Here is a 26,245-nt window from a genome sequence, read left to right as displayed (position 1 = left end):
ATCAGGCCCCTGAGGGCTGGAGCTGCCCACCCCTTCGTGTAACGCAACAAAAAAAGTCAAGGGGTCTGAATACTTTCCGAATGCAATGTATGTTTCTGTGCATCCTCGTGTGTGGTTCCACAGTAAAATGTAAGCTCTCTCAGTAATCACAATAAAATCCTGTTTTCCACAGCTTGTTAAGATTGAATGTGTTTATGTAGCGATTTCAAACAGAGATCCAACTCCCATCAACTTAATGGCTTGACCTTGTAAACTCAGATTACCCCAGCACCTGTGTCGCCTGGAATGCTCTCTATGCACTTTTCTAAACACTCATTCTATGTGTAACCCTCTGACAATAACCTGCAGCTCTGAGTCAGACAGGGACTGTATATGAGTGTGATGTATCTTTGTTGAGGGCTAGGCTATATCCTGGGCTGGGTTCTGTGTGTAATAGGGTGTCGTGGCAGATCATTCAATTTAATAGACTTTGTTAATACACAAATTGCATAGTCAATGTTACAAACTGCATGTGAGGTACACATTTCTAAGTAATATCCCGGCACTACAAGCGAAGTGGACAAGGAGTTCAGGCACATGTGTGACGCGTGGAAAAAAAAAAAGAAGCCATTGTGATTTTGTCATCACATTGAGATTGAGTCCAGCTCACTCTTGGTGGGTGCCAATCTCTCCAACTATCTTTCTCTTTCTCTCTGTCCTTATGAAGCCTAAAGGCTTCAAACACAGAGAAAAAGAGCAGAGCGGAAAAAAGAGGACCAGACCATGTAAATCAGAACTACTAAAGGAAAATGTAAACACCACATAGCTAAGAGGTGAGAAGGATGGAGGAGACCAGAACATGTGCCCCTCTCTTTCTCCATCCTTCTCATCTAGTGTGATGTTTGGTAACACAGAGCAACAATCGCGAAATGACGAGGTGTCTCTGACAGCCTTGGAGAACATGCTGTGATCCACGGGGGGGGGGGGGAGTTGGGTATAAATATCCACAATGCCTTTCTCTCGCTGTCCAATGGGAGGTGGCGGTGATGGACCTGGTCGAAACATTTTGGTGTTTTTTTCAAAAACAATTCTAAGAAATAACAATCAATATATTCTTCATAAAAATAAACTATCCGCAAGAGATGTAAAATATCTACATTGTGGAATTTGTGTTTTTTAACTAAATCAAGCCCTGCCCGTAAATAATTAACTCTGCTTGATGCAAGCCACTCACACATCTCTCAGAAGGTCAAGTATGTTTACTTTAAAAGCCACCATAATTTGTGTAGGTATATATAGTCATGGCCAAAGGTTTTGAGAATGACACAAATATAAATTTTCACAAAGTCTGTTGCCTCAGTTTGTATGATGGCTATTTGCATATACACCAGACTGTTATGAAGAGTGATCAGAAGAATTGCAATTTATTGCAAAGTCCCTCTTTGCCATGCAAAATAACTGAATCCCCCAAAAACATTTCCACTGCATTTCAGCCCTGCCACAAAAGGACCAGCTGACATCATGTCAGTGATTCTCTCGTTAACACAGTGATTCTCTCGTTGACGAGGATAAGGCTGGAGATCCCTCTGTCATGCTGATTGAGTTCGAATAACAGACTGGAAGCTTCAAAAGGAGGGTGGTGCTTGGAATCATTGTTCTTCCTCTGTCAACCATGGTTGCCTGCAAGGAAACACGTGACGTCATCATTGCTTTGCACAAAAAGGGCTTCACAGGCAGCCAGTAAGATTGCCACTAAATCAACCATTTATCGGATCATCAAGAACTACAAGGAGAGCGATTCAATTGTTGTGAAGAAGGCTTCTTGGGCGCCCAAGAAAGTCCAGTAAGCGCCAGGACCGTCTCCTAAAGCTGATTCAGCTGCAGGATCGGGGCACCATCAGTACAGATTGCTCAGGAATGGCAGCACAGCAGGAAGGTGTGAGTGCATCTGCACGCAGAGCGACGCGAAGACTTTTAGAGGATGGCCTGGTGTCAAGAAGGGCAGTAAAGAAGCAACTTCTCTCCAGGAAAAACATCAGGGACAGACTGATATTCTGCAAAAGGTACCCAGAAAAAATATTGTCCGGAGAAGACAAGGTGAGCGCTACCATCAGTCCTGTGTCATGCCAACAGTAAAGCATCCTGAGACCATTCATGTGTGGGGTTGCTTCTTAGCCAAGGGAGTGGACTCACTCACAATTTTGCCTAAGAACACAGTCATGAATAAAGAATGGTACCAACACATCCTCCGAAAGCAACTTCTCCCAACCATCCAGGAACAGTTTGGTGACGAACAATGCCCTTTCCAGCATGATGGAGCACCTTGCCATAAGGCAAAAGTGATAACTAAGTGGCTTGGGGAACAAAACATCGATATTTTGGGTCCATGGCCAGGAAACTCCCCAGACCTTAATCCCATTGAGAACTTGTGGTCAATCCTCAAGAGGCGGGTAGACAAACAAAAACCCACAAAATCTGACAAACTCCAAGCATTTTATTATGCAAGAATGGGCTGCCATCAGTCAGGATGTGGAAGTTAATTGACAGCATGCCAGGGCAGATTGTAGAGGTCTTGAAAAAGAAGGGTCAACACTGCAAATATTGACATCTTTGCATCAACTTCATGTAATTGTCAATAAAAGCCGTTGACACTTATGAAATGCTTGTAATTATACTTCAGTGTTCCATAGTAACATCTGACAAACATCTAAAGACACTGAAGCAGCAGACTTAGTAAAAATGTATATTTGTGTCATTCTCAAAACTTTTGGCCACGACTGTACACAGAGACAAGGCGTGGGGCTATGTTGGATACTGCAGGGTATACTTCCCTATGGTGTAAACCAATGTAGAGAATAGTTTTTAACCCTGATGGGCTATGTGGTAATACTGTAGGGGCCATTCGCACGCTGTGTCCTACTGCCATCTGTATCATACTTTCACTCCCTCCTCTCTACCCGTTGCTAAAGCCACTTTCTATCACTCTAAATGTCAAGCTTCTAACCCTAGGAAATTCTTTTCCACATTCTCCTCCCTAAATCATCCACCCCCTTCCCCAAAGTTGTTGACGTCTTTGTCAACCACTTTGAATAGAAGATTGAAAACATCCGCTCCTCATTCACTCAGCCTATTGAGTCCACTGGTCCCACTCACACAGAATTAACTACCCTGTGCCTTAACCTCTTTCTCCCCTCTCTCTCCAGATTAAATCTTGCATCTCGTGAGGTCTGCCCGCTCAACCCCATCCCCTCCTCCCTTTCTCCCGACCTCCTCCCATTCCTCACTTACCTCATCAACTCATCCCTGACCCCTGGCTACAGCCCTTCTGACTTCAAAATGGCCAGAGTGGATTCTCTCCTCAAGAAACCAACACTCCACTCATCTGACTTTAAAAACGTTAGACCTGTATCCCTGCTTTCTTTTCTTTCCGAAAGACTTGAGCATCTCTGATCAACTCGCTCGTTTTCACGCTCTCAAAATGATCTTCTTGACCCTAACCAGGCTTCAAGACGGGTCAGTCAACCGAGACTGCTGTTCTCTGTGTCACGGAGGCTCTCCACACTGCCAAAGCTGACTCTCTCTCCTCTGTTCTCATCCTCCTAGATCTATCCGCTGCCTTCAACACAGTGAACCATCTGATCCTCCTCTCGGGGGCTGGGTGTCAGTCTCTGCACACTCTTGGATTGCATCCTACCTGGCAGGCCGCTCCTTCCAGGTGACGTGGAGAAGATCTGCACCCCATACTCTCACTATTGGTGTCACCCAGGCCTCGGTTCTAGGCCCTCTCCTCTTCTCTCTATAGACCAACTCACTCAGCTCTGTCATATCCTCACATGGTCTCTCCTATCATTGCTATGCGGATGACACTCAAATACTTTTCTCTTTCCCCCCTTCTGACACCCAGGTGGTGACACTCATCTCTGCGTGCCTGGCAGATATCTCACCATGGAAGTCGGCTCAACACCTCAAGCTCAGCCTGGAAAAGACAGAGCTGCTCTTCCTCCTGGGGAAGGCCTGCCAGCTCAAAGACCTCTCCTTCACAATTGAAAACTCCATAGTGTCACCCTCCCAGAGTGCAAAGAACCTTGCCGTGATCCCAGACACCACCCTGTCGTGCATGCTCTTCAACATCTGTAGAGTACGACCCTATCTCACACAGGAAGCGATGCAGGTCCTAATCCAGGCACTTGTCATCTCCCGTCTGGACTACTGCAACTCGCTGTTGGCTCCCCGCTTGTGCCATCAAACCCCTGCATCTTATCCAGAACACTGCAGCCTGCCTGGTTTTCAACCTTCCCATGTTCTCCCATGTCACCCAGCTCCTCCACAAACTGGCTTCCAGTCGAAGCACATCCTCTACAAGACCATGGTGCTTGCCTACGGAGCAACCACCTAGCTATCTTATTGGTGAATGGACTCTTTCTGGATAAGAGTCTATTCTAAATTACTTAAATGTACATGTAAATGGAAGGATGGAAGGAAGGAAGGAAGGAAGGAAGGAAGGAAGGAAGGAAGGAAGGACAGGTGGACAGAAGCTTTACATCACACTTGAAATTCATAATTTGTTCATATTCATATTATTGAAAAAAATGTAGTAAGGTGAACAATATTACGTGCATGGATGTGCAGGGTTGAGAGTTCTGTGATTGACTGTGTAACTGGCTAGACTTGTGAGAGCAACAGCAGCACATTAAAAAGCAGTGCCTTACTGGATGTGAAGCGGAGTTGGGTGCCACTTGGCCCTGGAAGTGTCAGAGAGTAAATACAGTACATGTGTTCAGCATTTTTCATGTATGGATGTCAGCCTGCCTTCAATAGGCCTGTAAAACCATGTGGGTCAGAGGTGAATGGAGAAACACACACACACACACAATCTAGATACCTAACCTAGAGATGACATGATTTAATGTGAGGGGCTGACATCCTTTTAAATAATGGAAACACAGCTGTAGAGCTCGGTCGATGACGCCAATAAGTAGTCAAATTACCCCCAGAATCTTCCAAGACCAATAGGCTGAGCCCACTACAGTAGCTACATTCCTCCCTCCCTCCTTCCATCCATGCAGAGAACACAACGCCATTTAAGGCTCCCTATCGGACCGGCTGCTAAAGCTTCCACTAGAGGTCTCTCTCTATATCGCTCACATACACTGTCTCTCTCTATATCGCTCACATACACTGTCTCTCTCTATATCGCTCACATACACTGTCTCTCTCTATATCGCTCACATACACTGTCTCTCTCTATATCGCTCACATACACTGTCTCTCTCTATATCGCTCACATACACTGTCTCTCTCTATATCGCTCACATACACTGTCTCTCTCTATATCGCTCACATACACTGTCTCTCTCTATATCGCTCACATACACTGTCTCTCTCTATATCGCTCACATACACTGTCTCTCTCTATATCGCTCACATACACTGTCTCTCTCTATATCGCTCACATACACTGTCTCTCTCTATATCGCTCACATACACTGTCTCTCTCTATATCGCTCACATACACTGTCTCTCTCTATATCGCTCACATACACTGTCTCTCTCTATATCGCTCACATACACTGTCTCTCTCTATATCGCTCACATACACTGTCTCTCTCTATATCGCTCACATACACTGTCTCTCTCTATATCGCTCACATACACTTACTTGCACTCATGCTCTCACTCACTCTCCTCTCCTTCTCTGTCTTTCATCCCCCTCGTTCTCTCCTTATCAGTTGGAATAAAGCTCCCTTTCTCCACAGCATCTGCTGTGCTCTCAGATACTTACTTACCACCCACTAACAGCAAACAATCACACTACTGGCCAGCAGATCTGTTTGACCTGTAAATATGCTGTGTTAATGGACAACCAAGACCATCAAGAAGTGGTGAACAAACAAATACATTTTGTATACAAAAACAATTTCAGTACGCAACCATACCTCCTGCCTCTCTTACCCCTTTATCCTGCTCTCTCTTTCTCCCTCCTAAACACACACGTTTGTTTTACTATCCTTGTGGGGATCAAACAATAGATTCCTATTCAAAATCCTATCTTCCCTAACCCTACCTCTAAAGCATGAAAGACATCTCACTGCAGATAGATAGTTATTACAGTGGTAGGCCGTTCCATCTCTTGCTGGAACAAAAGAGGGACCTGCTGCTAGCTGGCCCGAAACCTGCTGTTTCTACTTGTAGAATCGCAATGCTCGTCAGTGGCCAACAACTTGATATTGAGCCATTCAGACAGCACTAACCCCCATGTCGGGCAGCCAACAGAGTGACAACAAACAGGAAAATATTTGAGCATTTTCTCAGGACATCCATCATGAGCCAGTCACACTTCCTATGCAATGTAGGCTAATAATCTCCAAGATATCGTTATTTTCTTAAACGAGCCATAGAAAGTTGGTTGCAAATATATATATTTACCCCAAAAATATTTGGGGGATTAGAAATGATGCAGACAATTACATTGATGGAAGCTTCAAAATTTCCGCAATACTAAAGCTGATCACCCCCTAAATAATTTTTTTTTTAAACATTCGCTAGCTAGCCAACCTGGAATCTACATCATAAGATGTTGACTGCCAACACTCTGTTCAGAGGCACTAAGTACTGTCTGTCGGCAGGCAAATGTTTGACAATCGTACTGGTATGTCTGCGCTTTAATCCGAACCCTAACGCTAACCCCTAACCCTAATTGTAACCCTAAACCTAACCCCTTGGCCTAAAATAGCCTTTTTCCTTGTGGGGACTGTCTGAATTTTCCTTGTTTTAATATTCTTGTGAGGACTTCTGATCCCCACAAGGATTGTAAAACCAAAAAAACATTAGGGCTGTCACATGGAATAATACAGCTTGTGTGTATCATTGTTGTGATGAGGTTATGCTCCTGTGCTTTTATTGAATAAGAGAACCAGACACTGCTTGCCCTGTAGTGGACAAAGTTGAATACTGCAAACTCAACTATAATGAGATTTTCTAAAGTTGAAGTTCTCATTTTCACCACTGGGTGGCGCCCAATCTCTAAAATGGAAACAGATAGTCTTCCCTATCGCATGACAAACTAAGCCATACATGGTATCACAGAACATACAAAAAGACTCATGATAAAACTATTTACAGTGAATACTTGATCAGTGTTATATCGAACCAAGACTTTAAAATGTGTGTGTCTATGCATGCATTTGAATGTGTGTGTGTGTGTGTGTGTGTGTGTGTGTGTGTGTGTGTGTGTGTGTGTGTGTGTGTGTGTGTGTGTGTGTGTGTGTGTGTGTGTGTGTGTGTGCGTGTGTTGGTGTATGTGTTTATGTGTGTGTGTATGAGCATGGTTCTGTACTGACCTTCCTGCCAGAGAAAAGCATGCAGAGCTGGTGCATGGAGCCTCCGTTCTTGGTCAGCTCCTTCTTCAGGGTCTTGGGCGAGGGCAGCGACCAGCCCCCCTTGTGTCCGTGGCTCGCGTCCAGGCAATTGATGGTGTTGTCTGAGGTGAAGCAGGTAGAGCGTGGGTCCTGTAGCAGACTGCCCTCGCTATGCGTGCGGCGCCGCAGTGAGTTCTGGACGCTCAGCCGGCCGCCATGCTTCTCGCAGGCAGAACCCTCCACCATACTGCGGCGCTTACTGTCGCGGCGCTCTGGGTAGGCATCATCGCTGTCATCTTCTTCATCATAATCATCATCATCATCATCATCTTCTTCATCATCTTCATCATCCTCGTCGTACTCTTCGTCGGTGTTGGGTGAGGAGAGAGCATTGGCGCTGAAGGAGCGGTCTAGGCGGAGTTCGGGAATGATGAAGGAGGAGGAGGAGGAGGAGGGTGGGGCGTTGGTGTCGGGGGGGTCTGACGGGGCCTCGTCATCCGTCGCTGAGGGAATTGCCTCTCTTTCCCCACCCTCTTCTATCTCTCCTTCCTCCTCACCCTTCCTCTCCTCCTCCTCCTCCTCCACCTCCTCCTCTCTATCCCTCCAGATCTCGGGCTCGGTGCCCTCCATGCTCTTGCAGTCTTCTCCCTCGGTGGATGGGGGCGGGGTGGGGGGCACCTTGTGCTCCTCTTCGTCACCCAGCGGGCTACAGACCTCCTCCAGGGGCGTGAGGGGCTCAGAGGGTTGTGGGCTGCCCAGAGTCAGGGGCAGTGAGGGGCTAGAAGGGTAGGGGTAAAGGAGGTCCTCTTCGGAGCCCCGTGGCAGGGATAGGCCTACTCCCAGCTCACATGGAGGGGTGTCCACTTTGGGCTCAAGCATCTGGAGACAGAGAAAGCGAGAGAGAGAGAGAGCGAGAGAGAGAGAGAGAGAGAGAGAGAGAGAGAGAGAGAGAGAGCGACAGAGAGAGAGAGAGAGAGAGAGAGAGAGAGAGAGAGAGAGAGAGAGAGAATGAAGGAGAAAGAGAAAGAAATTAGCATGACTCTCTGGAGATGATGATGTGCAGTCCTGTCCCGCTACCTCCTTCCTTCCTATCTCCCTCTTGCCCGACCTGCAACTTTTAAACCTCAGCCCAGCCGTGAATCAAAACCTAACAGGAGCGGGACCCAAAAGTGACTTGTCTTCCACACCTTATCAACCACAAAGACACACATAGGTAGAGGACACACACAGAGACAGAGACACACAGACACAGAGAGACAGAGACAGAGAGACAGAGACAGAGATATTAGAACATATCACATTTATTAGTGTTGGGCTAAAGCAAAAATGTGTGGCCTCAGCTAATTCAGTTTTGGTGCAATGCACTTCACTACTGACGATTCAAGGCATCAACATTTGAATTGCCTCCATTAAACATGTCAAATAAGGAGAAGACAAAACCATCAAAGAAACCCATCGACAGTCAACCAGAGCCCTGCTGCGCCAGTCAACCAGAGCCCTGCTGCGCCAGTCAACCAGAGCCCTGCTGCGCCAGTCAACCAGAGCCCTGCTGCGCCAGTCAACCAGAGCCCTGCTGCGCCAGTCAACCAGAGCCCTGCTGCGCCAGTCAACCAGAGCCCTGCTGCGCCAGTCAACCAGAGCCCTGCTGCGCCAGTCAACCAGAGCCCTGCTGCGCCAGTCAACCAGAGCCTTGCTGCGCCAGTCAACCAGAGCCTTGCTGCGCCAGTCAACCAGAGCCTTGCTGCGCCAGTCAACCAGAGCCCTGCTGCGCCAGTCAACCAGAGCCCTGCTGAAATGCTCCCAATCACTAAAAAGCTATTAAGACACGTCCCACATTGTCCGATCAATAGAGAAACAAGCCTATACCCAGACCAGGCCTGATCTCAATCCCGTCCTATTGACAGCAATCCATTCCTATCCTATTGACCTGTGAAGTGTGTTACATCCATAAGAAACTAATGGCTCAGTACCAACTATCAACAACATCCTGGTAAAGGTGAAGCCAGTGATTCTGGGTGTATGTGGAGAATCGTTGACTTTAGGCAGGAAAGAGAAGCCACATGAAATGAAGAAAGACAAGAAGAAGGACACTCTGAAACACACTGTGATGGTAGGCTTTCAATTGCTGAGAGAGGGCCTCATTGTACAGTTCACCAGCTACAAACTGATGATGATGACAGGGGCTGCTATTTTTACAGTGATTTGCACTTCTATAAGATACACACTTCTATAAGAGACAGGGCAGCTTAGTACATAATCTTTCACTCTCTCCTCTCTCCTCTCTCTCTCTTCCCTCCTCTGACCCAGAGGGGTGAGAGAGAGAGAAAGACCAATTGATGGCAAGGAAAAGTGAGGGCATTATCAGATTGGATGTCAAGGGAAAATACAATCCACAACTCTGATAGTAATCGTAATAGTCCCTGCTCTGACCCTGTCATGTTTTAAACATCAAATACTGCATTTGTATGCATTATTTGGTTGAAAAATTAAAGCTGAGATTTTAAATAGATAGAATGATACAAGGTTTGATTGTAAACTTCTGTAAGACCATGGTAAATGGGTAAACGCAGACGCATGTACAGACACACTCTCTTTTTATCAGTATCTCTCTCTGTCTCTCTTTTACACACTACTACCGTACTGGGACACCTTCACCCCCCCCCCATATCCAGTGAAAAAAGAATGGTCGAAACACTCAATCACAAAAACACAACTCAACCTAATTCATTTCAGCTTTGTCCAGCACTGTCATGTGCTTCTGTGGCCGTTGGCTAAGAAGTCTTACTCTCTCTTTCTCTCCCGTGGCTGATCTGAAGGCAGAGAGGACAGAGGGTTGAGAGTAATTGAGAGAGGAGGATGAAAGAGACCCTTGACGGGCTAAAAACTCTCTGTGTTTCTGAGGAGATGACTGGGGAGGAGAGGGGAGGAGAAGAGCGGAGCACAGGTAGGTCATCAATGATTAACGTTATGCTATCAGACCACTAGCTCCACCCTCATTACTCTCCCGGTGTAGCATCACACGAGCTAAATGGAAACATGAGATGGGATGGGTGGATGATGAGAGCCCAGCGGAAGAGAGGAGGAGTAGGGCAAGAAAGATTGGAAAAGAAAGTAGCAGAAGAAAATAGGAGTGCAGAGGGAGAGCAGGAATATAAAGGACAGTCAAAATAATTGTGTTGAGAAACACTTAGCTGGGGCTGCTTCTTCCTTCTATCATAGATGCCCAGGGCAGTTTGAGAGAACAAAACAGAACCATTAGACCCTTCTTCAATTACAAATGATCCCTCGCTCTGTGTCTCTGTCTGTTGCTGTCACTCCCCCTCTATTTTTTTCCTCTCTCATCCTTATCCCTAGGATGAAAGAAGAAGCACTGAACTGTCATGACGTGGCCCTTTCTGGGGGTTCTGATATCTCAGGTCGTACATTCCTGGCAGAGACTTTCTCCCCCTTTTCATGCAGAGAGAAAGAGACCACAGAGTGAACCAAGGATTTCACGTGGCCGAACTCCTAAATCCCCAAAACGGGAAAATGAAATAATATGTCCACTTGTGAGAAGGTGGGAATGGTCCATGAACACTTAAGGGGCTTAAGTGTGTTTCATTTGGTGACCTCAGAGAGGACAGGAAACACACATACAGTGGGACAAAAAAGTATTTAGTCAGCCACCAATTGTGCAAGTTCTCCCACTTAAAAAGATGAGAGAGGCCTGTAATTTTCATCATAGGTACACTTCAACTATGACAGACAAAATGAGGGGGAAAAAATCCAGAAAATCACATTGTAGGATTTTTAATTAATTTATTTGCAAATTATGGTGGAAAATAAGTATTTGGTCAATAGCAAAAGTTTATCTCAATACTTGGTTATATACCCTTTGTTGGCAATGACAGAGGTCAAACGTTTTCTGTAAGTCTTCACAAGGTGGGTCTTCCAAATGGACAATGACAACAAGCATACTTCCAAAGTTGTTCCATTGATCAGCTTCCAACCAACCAGTCATGTTAGATTCAATGAGTGATTGCATTCAAGGAAAGGAGGATGCACTTTCAAAGTATTTGAACAAGACCTGGTTTTATGTAAAAACTTCAACTCACTTGACTCTGTCACAGAGGAGCCTCACTTCTGTGGAGGTCTCCCTGTAACTGAGCCTAAAGGACCTCGCAAACCAGACGTAGAGGGGGAGACTGATATGGAACAGTATGTCCTCTTATGTCAATACACCCATGTCCTCGTCTGTCACATCTCTGAGAATTGGGGTTGCTATTATGTCAATAAACCCAATGTCCCTTTTAGTCACCTTTCTCTGAGGGAGTTGTGTCTAGATAATCCACTCATGTCCTCACGTCCCTCTGAATGGGGCTGGCAGGTGGTTAACACGCATGAATTAGAGAGCATATTAGTGGCCGCCTGAGAGATCACTAAGAGGGGATTCATCTCCATACCACACGTACACATGCACACACACAGCTCTGCATCAGATTTGTACGTTAAAAACCTCTAGAGTCGATGTCTGACCCCCCCACAGAAATCTATTAAGTATAATTGTAAAAAAATCCTATGAAGCTCCTGAAATCTAGAGGTATCTGTTTTTTGTTTGGGCTGCATCTCAATCCCACCGGATCCACCTATGTCAGCCTTTCTCATCTGTGGTGGAAGGTGACAGAGCCTCAGCGGTGTTTGTCAGACCAGGAAACATCCATAAAATCAGTCTTCTCACAAAAACGTCTGTTAATATGACCCCTATGACCCCTAATATGACCCCTCTATGGAAGAATGTGACGAACAGGATGTTGTTCTGTGTTTTGTTCTACGTCCCCATAAGCTATACGGGACTCATCTGAAGTCGGCACCGCCAATGTGCCAACTTATGTCTGTAGCGTCCAAACTGTTTGGGCTACACACTAATATGACCCCTTTACGGAAAGATGAGACCCTCTCTCTGCAGTTACACAAAAACGCCGTATTCCATCCTATCTAGAATGGTCAATTCTTCACGTAAAAACTCACGGCATTGTTATATACGAGTCAATATACTGTCTGTGGAGATGGGAGAGAGGAGGGAGATGAGAAGAGGGGAGGGACGGAAAGAAGGAGGGAGAGAGAATGGAGAGGGAGGAGAGAGAGAGAAGGGGGAGAGAAAAGGAGAGGGTGAAGGAGAGGGGGGAGAGAGAGAGTCTACAGACAGAGGTGAGAGAGAGGAGAGTGAGGAGGAGTGAGATGACGGGACGTGGAGGAGAGAGGGTAAACGAGGGAGGGGGAGAGGGAGGGGAAAGAGACAGAGAGATAAAGAGAGAGAGGAGGGAGATAGGAGGGAGAAAGAGATAGAGAAGAGAGAGGGAGGGAGACAGAGAGAGGGTGTAGGGGAGAAATAAGGGGAAGGGAGAAAGATGAGGGGGTATAAAGAGGTAGAGAGAAAGAGACTGAGGGAGGGAAGGAGGGAGAGAAGCGTGAAACAGAGGAGAGAGGGGATGAGAGATAGGTCTGTCTGTGTGTGTCTCATCCTTTCATCTTTTTGACTGGAATGTATTGACATAAGCATCAATTGGTTGAAATCTTTTCCCATTGACTGGAAATGTATTGGCATTCAACCCTGTGACACCCACCTTTTCCCATTGAATGCAATGTATTGACATAATCTTCAATTGGTAGAACCATAACTTTTTGCAAAAAGGATGTGACAGGATGACGCTTTCCTATGACATCATTTTAGGACACCACATTGTGAGAATATATTTGTGGATGAGCATGATTGCTTTACTATCCAACAAGGTCACTGGAGAGCTACGGCGTATTGTCCAGGTTCCCTGTCCCCCCTCTTTTTCAACTGTTGAACACTCAAGTCAAACCCTGAGATCTTGTTGCACTTCAATATTAGTTGAGAAAGGGCTAGGCAATAGATTGTCATTGCTGACTGGCCACAATGACATGCATGGCCACCCTCCTCCGGCCTGTCCCTCGCTCCAAGGAGAGAGGGATGAGGTATCAATGACTGTTTACCTGCCAAGGCCCTGTGATCAAACAAAAGATCAAAACAACGGAGAAGAAGAATGGTCAGAATGAAGGAGGGGACGAAAATGAAAAGTAGCGCAAAGAACAACAGGATGACAAAATGGGAATGTGTTCCCATAAAACATCTCATATTCATTGAGCGATAAACGTTCTCTAGTATGTTTATTACTACTCCTATCTCTAAAATATTACTACTCCTATCTCTAAAATATTACTACTCTATCTCTAAAATATTACTACTCCTATCTCTAAAATATTACTACTCTATCTCTAAAATATTACTACTCCTATCTCTAAAATATTACTACTCTATCTCTAAAATATTACTACTCCTATCTCTAAAATATTACTACTCTATCTCTAAAATATTACTACTCCTATCTCTAAAATATTACTACTCTATCTCTAAAATATTACTACTCCTATCTCTAAAATATTACTACCCTATCTCTAAAATATTACTACTCCTATCTCTAAAATATTACTACTCTATCTCTAAAATATTACTACTCTATCTCTAAAATATTACTACTCTATCTCTAAAATATTACTACTCCTATCTCTAAATGTGCGGACTCTTGTCTTGTACCTCAGTTATTACTCAACAATACGTGTTACTCCGGCAGCTATATTATTATTAAGATCTAGGAGCAGGGTATACAGTTGATTAGATTTCCTTTTCCCTGGGGGTGTCGTGCCCTTTGCTAATAGAAAGCGAAGGTATAGAACAGCATATACAACACCATTATGTGACATGGGGGGAATTATTACAGCAATATTACAGGAAAACACAGCGGTGCGCGGAGAGACACAATATTAGTCTCTTTAGGGGACCTGGGGGCATCGGGAAAAAGATTTATTAAAAGCAAGTCTATTTTCATGAATATTTCAGCACAACAAGAGACCTATTTTTCACACCAACCTCCGCCTCGTCTCCTTCCTGGATGAGGTCATGAAACATTGAAGAGTAATGAAAAAAAATACCACTTCAATGCTCTGTGTCCCCGTACTATGATGCCTTACGGAGTCATCTTTTATAATGGCCACTTGATATCTCTGGGGGTCAAGGGTCATGTTCAAAGACATTATCAATCCAAGCAGAAGGTCAGAGGGAAAATGTCAGTGACGTGATTACGGGGCTAGCTGGCTAGCTGTGTGACATCCCCTGCAAAGTCGGTGTGACCACTGCAGAAAATCTAATCAAAGTTAATTTGTCACATGTGCCGAATACAACAGGTGTATTCACCTGTATTCACCTGTATTCACCTGTATTCACCTGTATTCACCTGTATTCACCAACAGTGCAAAAAGGTATTAGGTGAACAATAAAATCAAATCAAATCAAATCAAATCAAATTTTATTTGTCACATACACAGTTAGCAGATGTTAATGCGAGCGTAGCGAAATGCTTGTGCTTCTAGTTCCGACAATGCAGTAATAACGAGCAAGTAATCTAACTAACAATTCCAAAAAAAAACTACTGTCTTATACACAGTGTAAGGGGATAAAGAATATGTACATAAGGATATATGAATGAGTGATGGTACAGAGCAGCATAGGCAAGATACAGTAGATGATATCGAGTACAGTATATACATATGAGATAAGTATGTAAACCAAGTGGCATAGTTAAAGTGGCTAGTGATACATGTATACATAAGGATGCAGTCGATGAGAGTACAGTATCAACGTATGCATATGAGATGAACAATGTAGGGTAAGTAACATTATATAAGGTAGCATTGTTTAAAGTGGCTAGTGATATATTTACATAATTTCCCATCAATTCCCGTGATTAAAGTGGCTGGAGTAGAGTCAGTGTCATTGACAGTGTGTTGGCAGTAGCCACTCAATGTTAGTGGTGGCTGTTTAACAGTCTGATGGCCTTGAGATAGAAGCTGTTTTTCAGTCTCTCGGTCCCAGCTTTGATGCACCTGTACTGACCTCGCCTTCTGGATGACAGCGGGGTGAACAGGCAGTGGCTCGGGTGGTTGATGTCCTTGATGATCTTTATGGCCTTCCTGTAGCATCGGGTGGTGTAGGTGTCCTGAGGGCAGGTAGTTTGCCCCCGGTGATGCGTTGTGCAGACCTCACTACCCTCTGGAGAGCCTTACGGTTGAGGGCGGTGCAGTTGCCATACCAGGCGGTGATACAGCCCGCCAGGATGCTCTCGATTGTGCATCTGTAGAAGACTTTTGGTAGCCGAATTTCTTCAACAGGTGAAGAGGCGCTGCTGCGCCTTCCTCACGATGCTGTCTGTGTGAGTGGACCAATTCAGTTTGTCTGTGATGTGTATGCCGAGGACCCTCTCCATAGATAAGTAAATAAATAAATACAGCAGTAAAAAGACAGTGGAAAAAAACAGTAGCGAAGCTACATACAGTAGTAAGACTATAACAGTAGCGAGGCTATATACAGTAGTGAGACTATAACAGTAGCGAGGTTATATACAGTAGTGAGACTATAACAGTAGCGAGGTTATATACAGTAGTGAGACTATAACAGTAGCGAGGCTATATACAGTAGTGAGACTATAACAGTAGCGAGGTTATATACAGTAGTGAGACCATAACAGTAGAGGCTATATACAGTAGCGAGGTTATATACAGTAGTGAGACTATAACAGTAGTGAGACTATAACAGTAGTGAGACTATAACAGTAGCGAGGCTATATACAGTAGTAAGACTATAACAGTAGCGAGGCTATATACAGTAGTGAGACTATAACAGTAGAGAGGCTATATACAGTAGTAAGACTATAACAGTAGCGAGGCTATATACAGTAGTGAGACTATAACAGTAGCGAGGTTATATACAGTAGTGAGACTATAACAGTAGCGAGGCTATATACAGTAGTGAGACTATAACAGTAGCGAGGCTATATACAGTAGTGAGACTATAACAGTAGCGAGGCTATATACAGTAGTGAGACTATAACAGTAGCGAGGCTATATACAGTAGTAAGACTATAACAGTAGCGAGGCTATATACAGTAGTGAGACTATAACAGTAGCGAGGCTATATACAGTAGTAAGACTATAACAGTAGCGAGGCTATATACAGTAGTGAGACTATAACAGTAGCGAGGCTATATACAGTAGTAAGACTATAACAGTAGAGAGGCTATATACAGTAGTGAGACTATAACAGTAGCGAGGCTATATACAGTAGTGAGACTATAACAGTAGCGAGGCTATATACAGTAGTAAGACTATAACAGAGGCTATATACAGTAGTGAGACTATAACAGTAGCGAGGCTATATACAGTAGTGAGACTATAACAGTAGCGAGGTTATATACAGTAGTGAGACTATAACAGTAGCGAGGTTATATACAGTAGTGAGACTATAACAGTAGCGAGGCTATATACAGTAGTGAGACTATAACAAGACTATATACAGTAGTGAGACTATAACAGTAGCGAGGCTATATACAGTAGTGAGACTATAACAGTAGCGAGGTTATATACAGTAGTGAGACCATAACAGTAGAGGCTATATACAGTAGCGAGGTTATATACAGTAGTGAGACTATAACAGTAGTGAGACTATAACAGTAGTGAGACTATAACAGTAGTGAGACTATAACAGTAGCGAGGTTATATACAGTAGTGAGACTATAACAGTAGCGAAGCTACATACAGTAGTAAGACTATAACAGTAGCGAGGCTATATACAGTAGTGAGACTATAACAGTAGCGAGGTTATATACAGTAGTGAGACTATAACAGTAGCGAAGCTACATACAGTAGTAAGACTATAACAGTAGCGAGGCTATATACAGTAGCAAGACTATAACAGTAGCGAGGTTATATACAGTAGTGAGACTATAACAGTAGCGAAGCTACATACAGTAGTAAGACTATAACAGTAGCGAGGCTATATACAGTAGCAAGACTATAACAGTAGCGAGGTTATATACAGTAGTGAGACTATAACAGTAGAGAGGCTATATACAGTAGTGAGACTATAACAGTAGCGAGGCTATAACAGTAGTGAGACTATATACAGTAGTGAGACTATAACAGCAGCGAGGCTATATACAGTAGTGAGACTATATACAGTAGTGAGACTATATACAGTAGCGAGTCTATATACAGTAGTGAGGTTATATACAGTAGTGAGGCTATATACAGTAGCGAGGCTATATACAGTAGCGAGGCTATATACAGGCACCAGTTAATCAGGCTAATTGAGGTAGTATGTACATGTAGTATGTACATGCTGTTGAGAAGCCTTTTGGTCCTAGACTTGGTGCTCCGGTACCGCTTGCCATGCGGTAGTAGAGAGAACTATGGGAGTGGTGTCCACTGGGGTGGCTGGGGTCTATGACAGTTTTTAGGGCCTTCCTCTGACACCGCCTGGTGTAGAGGTCCTGGATGGCAGGCAGCTTAGCCTCAGTGATGTATTGGGCCGTACGCACTACCTCTGTAGTGCCTTGTGGTCGGAGGCTGAGCAGTTGCCGTACCAGGCAGTGATGTAACCAGTCAGGATGCTCTCGATGTTGCAGCTGTAGAACCTTTTGAGGATCTGAGAACCCATGCCAAATCTTTTCAGTCTCCTGAGGGGGAATAGGCTTTGTCGTGCCCTCTTCATGACTGTCTTGGTGTGTTTGGACCATTCTAGTTTGTTGGTGATGTGGACACCAAGGAACTTGAAGCTCTCAACCTGCTCCACAAACCTGCATTTGGCAGGTTTGTGTGTGTATGTGTATGTGTGTGCATGCGTGGCTGCAACTGTAAGGGACACACTGACAAATCACCTCCACCCAACAACGCTGCCTAGATAGTCTCCTTTAGCCACAGTGTGCGTTCGTAACTAAAGCCCACTGATATTCCCCTCCACAGCCACATTACATAATGACACCAGCCAGAATGAAGAAGAGGGGGAGAGAGAGAGAAGGGGGGGGTGCAGAGTTCATTGATATTGATGGAGAAGGACAGAGGACAGGGGGAGACAGAGGGAGATGAAGGGAGGAGACATGGGGGAGAGGTGGAGTTAAGGTTGATGGATAACGCTGCAGAGGTAATAATGCCCCACACGACAGACCCAATTTCATTAACACCCTATCTGGCTGTGTGTCTCGTCTTTTTTCTCTGCCCTCTCTCTCTCTCGCTTTGTGCTTCTTCCTCTCTTATTTTGTGTCCTCATATATGTTTCCATGTCTATATCCATCGTTAATTACCCATACTTGCGTCCTACATAGTAGGCTTAAGGGGTATGAGAAAATAGAAAAGTGTTACAGTATGTGAAAATTTGGAAAATGTAATATGCTTTAAATGCCGCGATGTCATACTCGTTTCAACTTTTCATCGAGCATGAATTTGCTGCACCACATTTAGGAAGTGAATAGTCTTTTCAGACCCAATTGTTTGGCAACACAGCTGATAATCAGATAAGGTGACAGATAACACTGTACCAAATGAATGAGTGTTGAGGAACAACCTAATTTGCAGTATGGATGAGCCTGGTATGTTTATGTGTTGCATACTGCATATGTTTTTACATACCCGTGTTCCAAAGAGTATGCAGTATGGTTGGTATACAGCGTATACTCTTCGAAAACAGAATTTTGGCCACAGCCCCTATCAACCCCAACCCTCCTTCCCTCTCTCTCAATAGACATACGTGTAAGCTGGCCCTCGACCTCTCCTCTTCGAAACACACAACAAACATGTTGACAGACGTTCCTCGTGACTGACATACTATTCCTGTCCTCTATAGGTCGATACACTGCTAAACTGTTGACAGAGGGTGTGTGATCAGTGGTTGCTCATGCGCACGGTGTGCACACACTCACACTAGCCAGTGAGGTCTTATAGAGCGACTGAACGCACCGATTCTGAAAGTGTTTTTTTGTCGCTCATTAAGGAAAACAAGATTTCATTCTTGGGATTGTGGTTCGATGTGGTAGTTACTGATATTTGTCCTCCATGAGGCACCAAAGGACTTCCTCAAAATAGTCCGAATGAATCTAAGATCAAGACATCTGTAATTCATTTGAACGTTTTTGCAGAGGAGGTTTTAGTCTTATCAATTTTACATCGAGCTAAGGTGCAGTTTCTCTAAAGTAAAAAAAAAAATGTGTTGTCTTATGTCAACAACGTCCAATCTGGTAAACAGCTGGGCAGGTCTGTCTCACTGTCTGTGTGTTCTGCCATATGATTGGATAGACCTCAATCACCACAGATGCTCATCCCATGTTCGTGGGTATGTGGGCATTGTCGAAATCAAAACCCAACCATCAGATTTATTTATTTAACCTTTGTTTAACTAGGCAACAAATTCTTATTTACAATGACAGCCTAATCCAGCCAAACCCCGGACGGCGCTGGGCCAATTGTGCGCCGCCCTATGGGTCTCCCAATCACGGCCGGTTGTGATACAGCCTGGATTCGACCAGGGTGTCTGTAGTGACTCTTCTAGCACTGAGATTTAGTGCCTTAGACCGTTGCGCCACTCGGGAGCCCTCGGGAGATAAGTCATGATGAACTCTTGTACAGAAATTTCACAAACCTCTGTTTGTTTGACCAGCCGGTAATCAGATAAATGACGAAAATGTACTTACCGGTACTTGCATTTTTTGTCAATTTTGGTACTGGAATAAATGTTTCTGGCTAATATTGATGTTACATATGCTGTTTTCAATGACAGAAGTTGGTTTTTGAGTTCAGGTCTGCTTTAAAAAGGCAAAAATATCATTTCTCCCTAGTGTGTTCCTTTTTCCCTCTCCCGTCTCTCTGTTCTCTCTCTTTCTCCATGATCTTTCTGTCAAGGAGAACCGTGGCTGGATTTGCACAGTCAGAGCTGTGATCTCATGTGAGCTCATGACGATCCTCTTGCAGCGATGAGACGATGCAGATGACGCAATGACTTCTATGATTTACGGACTCCGATGACAGTGCAGAGAAGGCCACACCAAGCTAAAAACCTGATTTATCTATCGGCATATGAGCTGATTGGAAATGTCTGTATTTTAGCAACTTATTATGACATTTTTTTTAAAGAAACAAAAGAAAAGAGAGAGAACACAGACAAAACCAAACTTCCTAAAAGTAGATAATAAAATGCAGGTTATCCGAACCGGAGGTGACAGACCAAGAACCGGAGGTGACAGACCAAGAACCTGAGGTGACAGACCAAGAACCTGAGGTGACAGACCAAGAACCTGCGTTGATTTCCTTTTCTCTGCTCACCTCTCTTTCTTGCATTATTTCCTTTAGTACCAAAAATAAAATAAAAACTCCTATCTTCCTAAAACAAAGAATACCAGCAACATCAACAAAACCATCAAAAACAACCCCCATGCATTCAACGTTAAGGCTACCTTATTAATACACAATTCCCTCTATCTATTAAAAGCTACAAACTCACCTATAGAGTGTGTGGGTGGGTCTATCACTATGGAGATAGTATATCTTCATAGAGTTCGCCTGTGGTGAGAGATCCCCAGTTTATAGTCCAATAAACAGAGGCAAACGCTCCTCCTTCATATCCCTGGTAAAGTGGCCCAGTCTCCTCTCAGTCAAATAGCCAGTGGTGTGGGTGTGTGTGATATGGGTGTGTGCGTCCGTCAGTGTGAGTTAGAGTGCAGTAACTGCGTCTCTGTTGCCAAGCTGAACGGAGAGAAGGAGAGAATGCACTGGGGGACTAATAGGGAGACTCCCATCCAGCAGACACACGAAACAGAGAAGAGGGAGGGGGACATAAAGAAAGACAAAGAGAGCTAGAGAGAGGAATAAGTGTGTGTGTGTGTGTGCGCGCGTGTGTGTGTGCGTGCATCAGTCCCTCCAGGATTCTGCGATTGCAACATTTTTAGCAACAAGAATTCCCCACATACTATGCGAGGGTTTGGAAATTTGACCATTCACTGCACAATTTTTGCATAACATGGTTAAATCATTGCAATATATCATTACAAATCATCGCAGTACAAAAAGAGGACTTGCAATTTCAAACAATCAGCACACATTTAAAGCATAATGAGTTTTTTTTTTCACTTTGTGCAATTTTGTGGGACATTTTCACAACTATTATTATAAATGCATCCTGTTTAAAAAAAATATATATATTGTTGTTTTGTTTTCTCTGTAATGCTACCAGCCATCGAGCAATGTTATGGAGTTGTCTTTAGCTTTCCTAGTTCCCAATCTCCCAACCTCATAACTAGCTACCAAAAAGCCATGTCATGCTATTCATCAAGATAGAGTAGTTAGACAAGCTAACTATATTAGCTGGCATGCCTGATGGACTGGTTGGTAGACCATGCCTGATGGACTGGTTGGTAGACCATGCCTGATGGACTGGTTGGTAGACCATGCCTGATGGACTGGTTGGTAGACCATGCCTGATGGACTGGTTGGTAGACCATGGCTGATGGACTGGTTGGTAGACCATGCCTGATGGACTGGTTGGTAGACCATGCCTGATGGACTGGTTGGTAGACCATGCCTGATGGACTGGTTGGTAGACCATGCCTGATGGACTGGTTGGTAGACCATGGCTGATGGACTGGTTGGTAGACCATGCCTGATGGACTGGTTGGTAGACCATGCCTGATGGACTGGTTGGTAGACCATGCCTGATGGACTGGTTGGTAGACCATGCCTGATGGACTGGTTGGTAGACCATGCCTGATGGACTGGTTGGTAGACCATGCCTGATGGACTGGTTGGTAAACCATGCCTGATGGACTGGTTGGTAGACCATGCCTGATGAACTGGTTGGTAGACCATGCCTGATGGACTGGTTGGTAGACCATGCTGATGGACTGGTTGGTAGACCATGCCTGATGGACTGGTTGGTAGACCATGCCTGATGGACTGGTTGGTAGACCATGCCTGATGGACTGGTTGGTAGACCATGCCTGATGGACTGGTTGGTAGACCATGCCTGATGGACTGGTTGGTAAACCATGCCTGATGGACTGGTTGGTAGACCATGCCTGATGGACTGGTTGGTAAACCATGCCTGATGGACTGGTTGGTAGACCATGCCTGATGGACTGGTTGGTAGACCATGCCTGATGGACTGGTTGGTAAACCATGCCTGATGGACTGGTTGGTAGACCATGCCTGATGGACTGGTTGGTAGACCATGCCTGATGGACTGGTTGGTAGACCATGCCTGATGGACTGGTTGGTAAACCATGCCTGATGGACTGGTTGGTAGACCATGCCTGATGGACTGGTTGGTAGACCATGCCTGATGGACTGGTTGGTAAACCATGCCTGAAAATGTACTGAATAAGACTCACATTCCTTTCAATCTTTTTCCCAGAATTTCCAAGATGCAGAGAAGCATATTTGACGTCTTTTAAAAATAACCACCAGCCAGGAGGATACAGACAGCTCAAGAGGTACACTCATAGAAAAGAAGGTGCATTCTAGAACCTAAAGGGTTATTCGGGCCGTCCCCATAGGAGAAGCCCCCCCCCCTAAAAAAAAAGAAGAACCTTAATGATCAATGGTTGTGTGGAAAAAGATGTCTACAAACAAAAAGAATGCGAAATGAATGGTTTCGGATGTGAGACTGGCTGTATTACAAGTGTTACCAGTTTTGAGTTTTGTACTAAGAGTTTTAAATTCACCACATACTGTACTTGTGTAAATAGTACCAATGTGATAAAGCGGTCACATAATCATCACATATTTATCACATAATCATCACATAATCATCACATAATCATCACATAATCATCACATATTTATCACATAATCATCACATAATCATCACATAATCATCACATATTTATCACATAATCATCACATATTTATCACACAATCATCACATAATCATCACACAATCATCACATAATCATCACATATTGCCTTGCAAAATGTGAGGAGGGCCTGGTGTGAGTGTGTGCTCACCCATTAGAACACAACACCCCCAGCCCATCCCTGGACAAGACATTAAGAGGCCCATACACACATCCCAGTGATCACTTCTATGAGATGGACATGAGAACAAGCAGGCGGTGAAGCAGAAATACCAGGACCAAGTGAGAAAGAAGCATCTCTCTCTCTCTCCCTCCCTCTCCCTCCCTCTCTCTCTCTCTCTCTCTCTCTCTCTCTCTCTCTCTCTCTCTCTCTCTCTCTCTCCCTCCTATGAGACAAGTCATAGGGTAAAAACAGAAACATCAGAAACCTCCAGCTAAACCCCCCAACCAAATAGCCCATCTGTTTCCAGTATAACAGGGAACAACAGAATGAAACAGCTGATCGGAACCCCCTGTGATGTCTATTCACTGCTAATTATACTTAACTGTGCTTTAGTGAACATCTCCCTCTCTCCTGTCTCTCCTTACAGTAGGTGCTTTTCATCTCAACAGCTGCAGGTGACAGAGCACATTGAGACAGGAGGGGCTCTCAGCTCCGACGCAACCGGACTGTGACAGTGAGTGGGACCAGCGAAATGGGGTTTGTGTGTGCGTGAGTACGCCCGTTAGTCTGTGTATGTGTGTGTGCATGACTTTTGGAGGCTACTGTAGGAACTATAGGATGCCGTATATTCCTATTCCCGTGGAGCGTATGTATTACATGTGACAAGACATATCTTGCAACTCTTTTCAGACTACATTTACGGATGATCATGAATGAATCATGAATAATGATGAGGGAGAAAGTTAGACACACAAATATCATAACCACCCCCCCCCCCAAAAAAAAAGAAATGCTAACCTCCCTTTTTATTGCAATGATGAGAGGTTAGCTTGTCTTGTGGGTATGATATTTGTGAGTCTAACTTTCTCTCTCATCATTATTCATGATTCACTCAGTATGATACGTAATCATGGTAGCAAGTGTTTAGAAACAAATTCTATTCTTATTTATAATTAAAGTGACTCCAAAATGACACATTATTCATACATTATTTACCATGAATTTCTATTGGGCACAAAATAATCTAAAGCACAACCTAAACAAACAGCAAATGCATCCAACAAAAGTATAGAGTTACAAGCTTGATGTAGTGCTATGAATATGGGACCAAATACGTAACTTTTGACTACTTTAATACACATATAAGTGAATTTGTCCCAATACTTTTACAAAAAGTGCTATAGTTGCTTAACAATTCCCCTGACATGGATGAAGATACCTTCAAATTAAAGCTGAGAGTCTCTGCACTTTAACCTCATAGTCGTTGTATCACTTCAAATCCAACGTGCTTTTTGTCTCTCTCTCTCTCTCTCTCTCTCTCTCTCTCTCTCTCTCTGTGTGTGTCTGGATATTGTGCAGTCCTGCCTCTCTCTCTGTGTGTCTGGATATTGTGCAGTCCTGCCTCTCTCTCTCTCTCTCTCTATCTGTGTCTGGATATTGTACAGTCCTGCCTCTCTCTCTCTCTCTCTCTGTGTGTGTCTGGATGTTGTGCAGTCCTCTCTCTCTCTCTCTCTCGTGCAGTCCTGCCCTCTCTCTCTCTCTCTCTGTGTGTGTCTGGATATTGTGCAGTCCTGCCTCTCTCTCTGTGTGTCTGGATATTGTGCAGTCCTGCCTCTCTCTCTCTCTCTCTCTCTCTCTCTCTCTCTCTTGTGCAGTCCTGCCCTCTCTCTCTCTGTGTGTGTCTGGATATTGTGCAGTCCTGCCTCTCTCTCTGTGTGTTTGGATATTGTGCAGTCCTGCCTCTCTCTCTGTGTGTCTGGATATTGTGCAGTCCTGCCTCTCTCTCTGTGTGTCTGGATATTGTGCAGTCCTGCCTCTCTCTCTCTCTCTCTCTCTCTGTGTGTCTGGATATTGTGCAGTCCTGCTCTCTCTCTCTCTCTCTCTCTCTCTCTCTCTCTCTCTCTCTGTGTCTGGATATTGTGCAGTCCTGCCTCTCTCTCTCTCTCTCTCTCTCTGTGTGTGTCTGGATATTGTGCAGTCCTGCCTCTCTCTCTGTGTGTGTCTCTCCTCTCTCTCTCTGTGTGTCTGGATATTGTGCAGTCCTGCCTGCCTCTCTCTCTCTCTCTCTCTCTCTCTCTCTCTCTCTCTCTCTGTGTGTCTGGATATTATGCAGTCCTGCCTCTCTCTCTCCCTCTCTGTCTGTGTGTCTGGATATTATGCAGTCCTGCCTCTCTCTCTCTCTCTCTCTCTCTCTCTCTCTCTCTCTCTGTGTGTGTCTGGATATTGTGCAGTCCTGCCTCTCTCTCTCTCTCTCTCTCTCTCTCTCTCTCTCTCTCTCTCTCTCTCTGTGTCTGGATATTGTGCAGTCCTGCCTTTCTCTCTCTCTCTCTCTCTCTCTCTCTCTCTCTCTCTCTCTCTGTGTGTCTGGATATTGTGAAGTCCTGCCTCTCTCTCTCTCTCTCTCTCTCTCTCTCTCTGTGTGTCTGGATATTGTGCAGTCCTGCTCTCTCTCTCTCTCTCTCTCTCTCTCTCTTTCTGTGTGTGTCTGGATATTGTGCAGTCCTGCCTCTCTCTCTCTCTCTCTCTCTGTGTCTGGATATTGTGCAGTCTGCCTCTCTCTCTCTCTCTCTCTCTCTCTCTCTCTCTCTCTCTCTCTCTCTCTGTGTGTCTGGATATTATGCAGTCCTGCTCTCTCTCTCTCTCTCTCTCTCTCTCTCTCTCTGTGTCTGGATATTGTGCAGTCCTGCCTCTCTCTCTCTCTCTCTCTCTCTCTCTGTGTGTCCGGATATTGTGCAGTCCTGCCTCTCTCTCTGTGTGTCTGGATATTGTGAAGTCCTGCCTCTCTCTCTCTCTCTCTCTCTGTGTGTCTGGATGTTGTGCAGTCCTCTCTCTCTCTCTCTCGTGCAGTCCTGCCCCTCTCTCTTCTCTCTCTGTGTGTGTCTGGATATTGTGCAGTCCTGCCTCTCTCTCTCTCTCTCTGTGTGTCTGGATATTATGCAGTCCTGCCTCTCTCTCTCCCTCTCTGTCTGTGTGTCTGGATATTATGCAGTCCTGCCTCTCTCTCTCTCTCTCTC

At 44.7% G+C, this 26,245-nt stretch overlaps 1 protein-coding gene across 5 annotated transcripts in view; it reads right to left on the bottom strand.

Annotated features, from left to right (window-relative positions):
- The window catches only part of LOC112231003 (regulator of G-protein signaling 3), a 256,295-nt gene that overhangs the window by 60,481 nt on the left and 169,569 nt on the right, over positions 1-26,245 (bottom strand). For 4 of the 5 annotated variants that reach the window (XM_042311668.1, XM_042311670.1, XM_042311669.1 and 1 more), the window contains one exon: positions 7,320-8,216. In XM_042311668.1, coding sequence (XP_042167602.1) covers positions 7,320-8,216 — 897 coding nt within the window. Of the gene's footprint in view, positions 1-7,319; positions 8,217-20,721; positions 20,872-26,245 lie in introns of those variants that run through there. The other variant, XM_024397491.2, reaches the window with a different exon arrangement.

Source organism: Oncorhynchus tshawytscha, linkage group LG33, assembly GCF_018296145.1.
Source record: "Oncorhynchus tshawytscha isolate Ot180627B linkage group LG33, Otsh_v2.0, whole genome shotgun sequence".
Lineage (NCBI taxonomy): Eukaryota > Metazoa > Chordata > Actinopteri > Salmoniformes > Salmonidae > Oncorhynchus > Oncorhynchus tshawytscha.
Note: the sequence above shows the minus strand (reverse complement) of the source record. Positions and strands in the feature narration are given on the sequence as shown.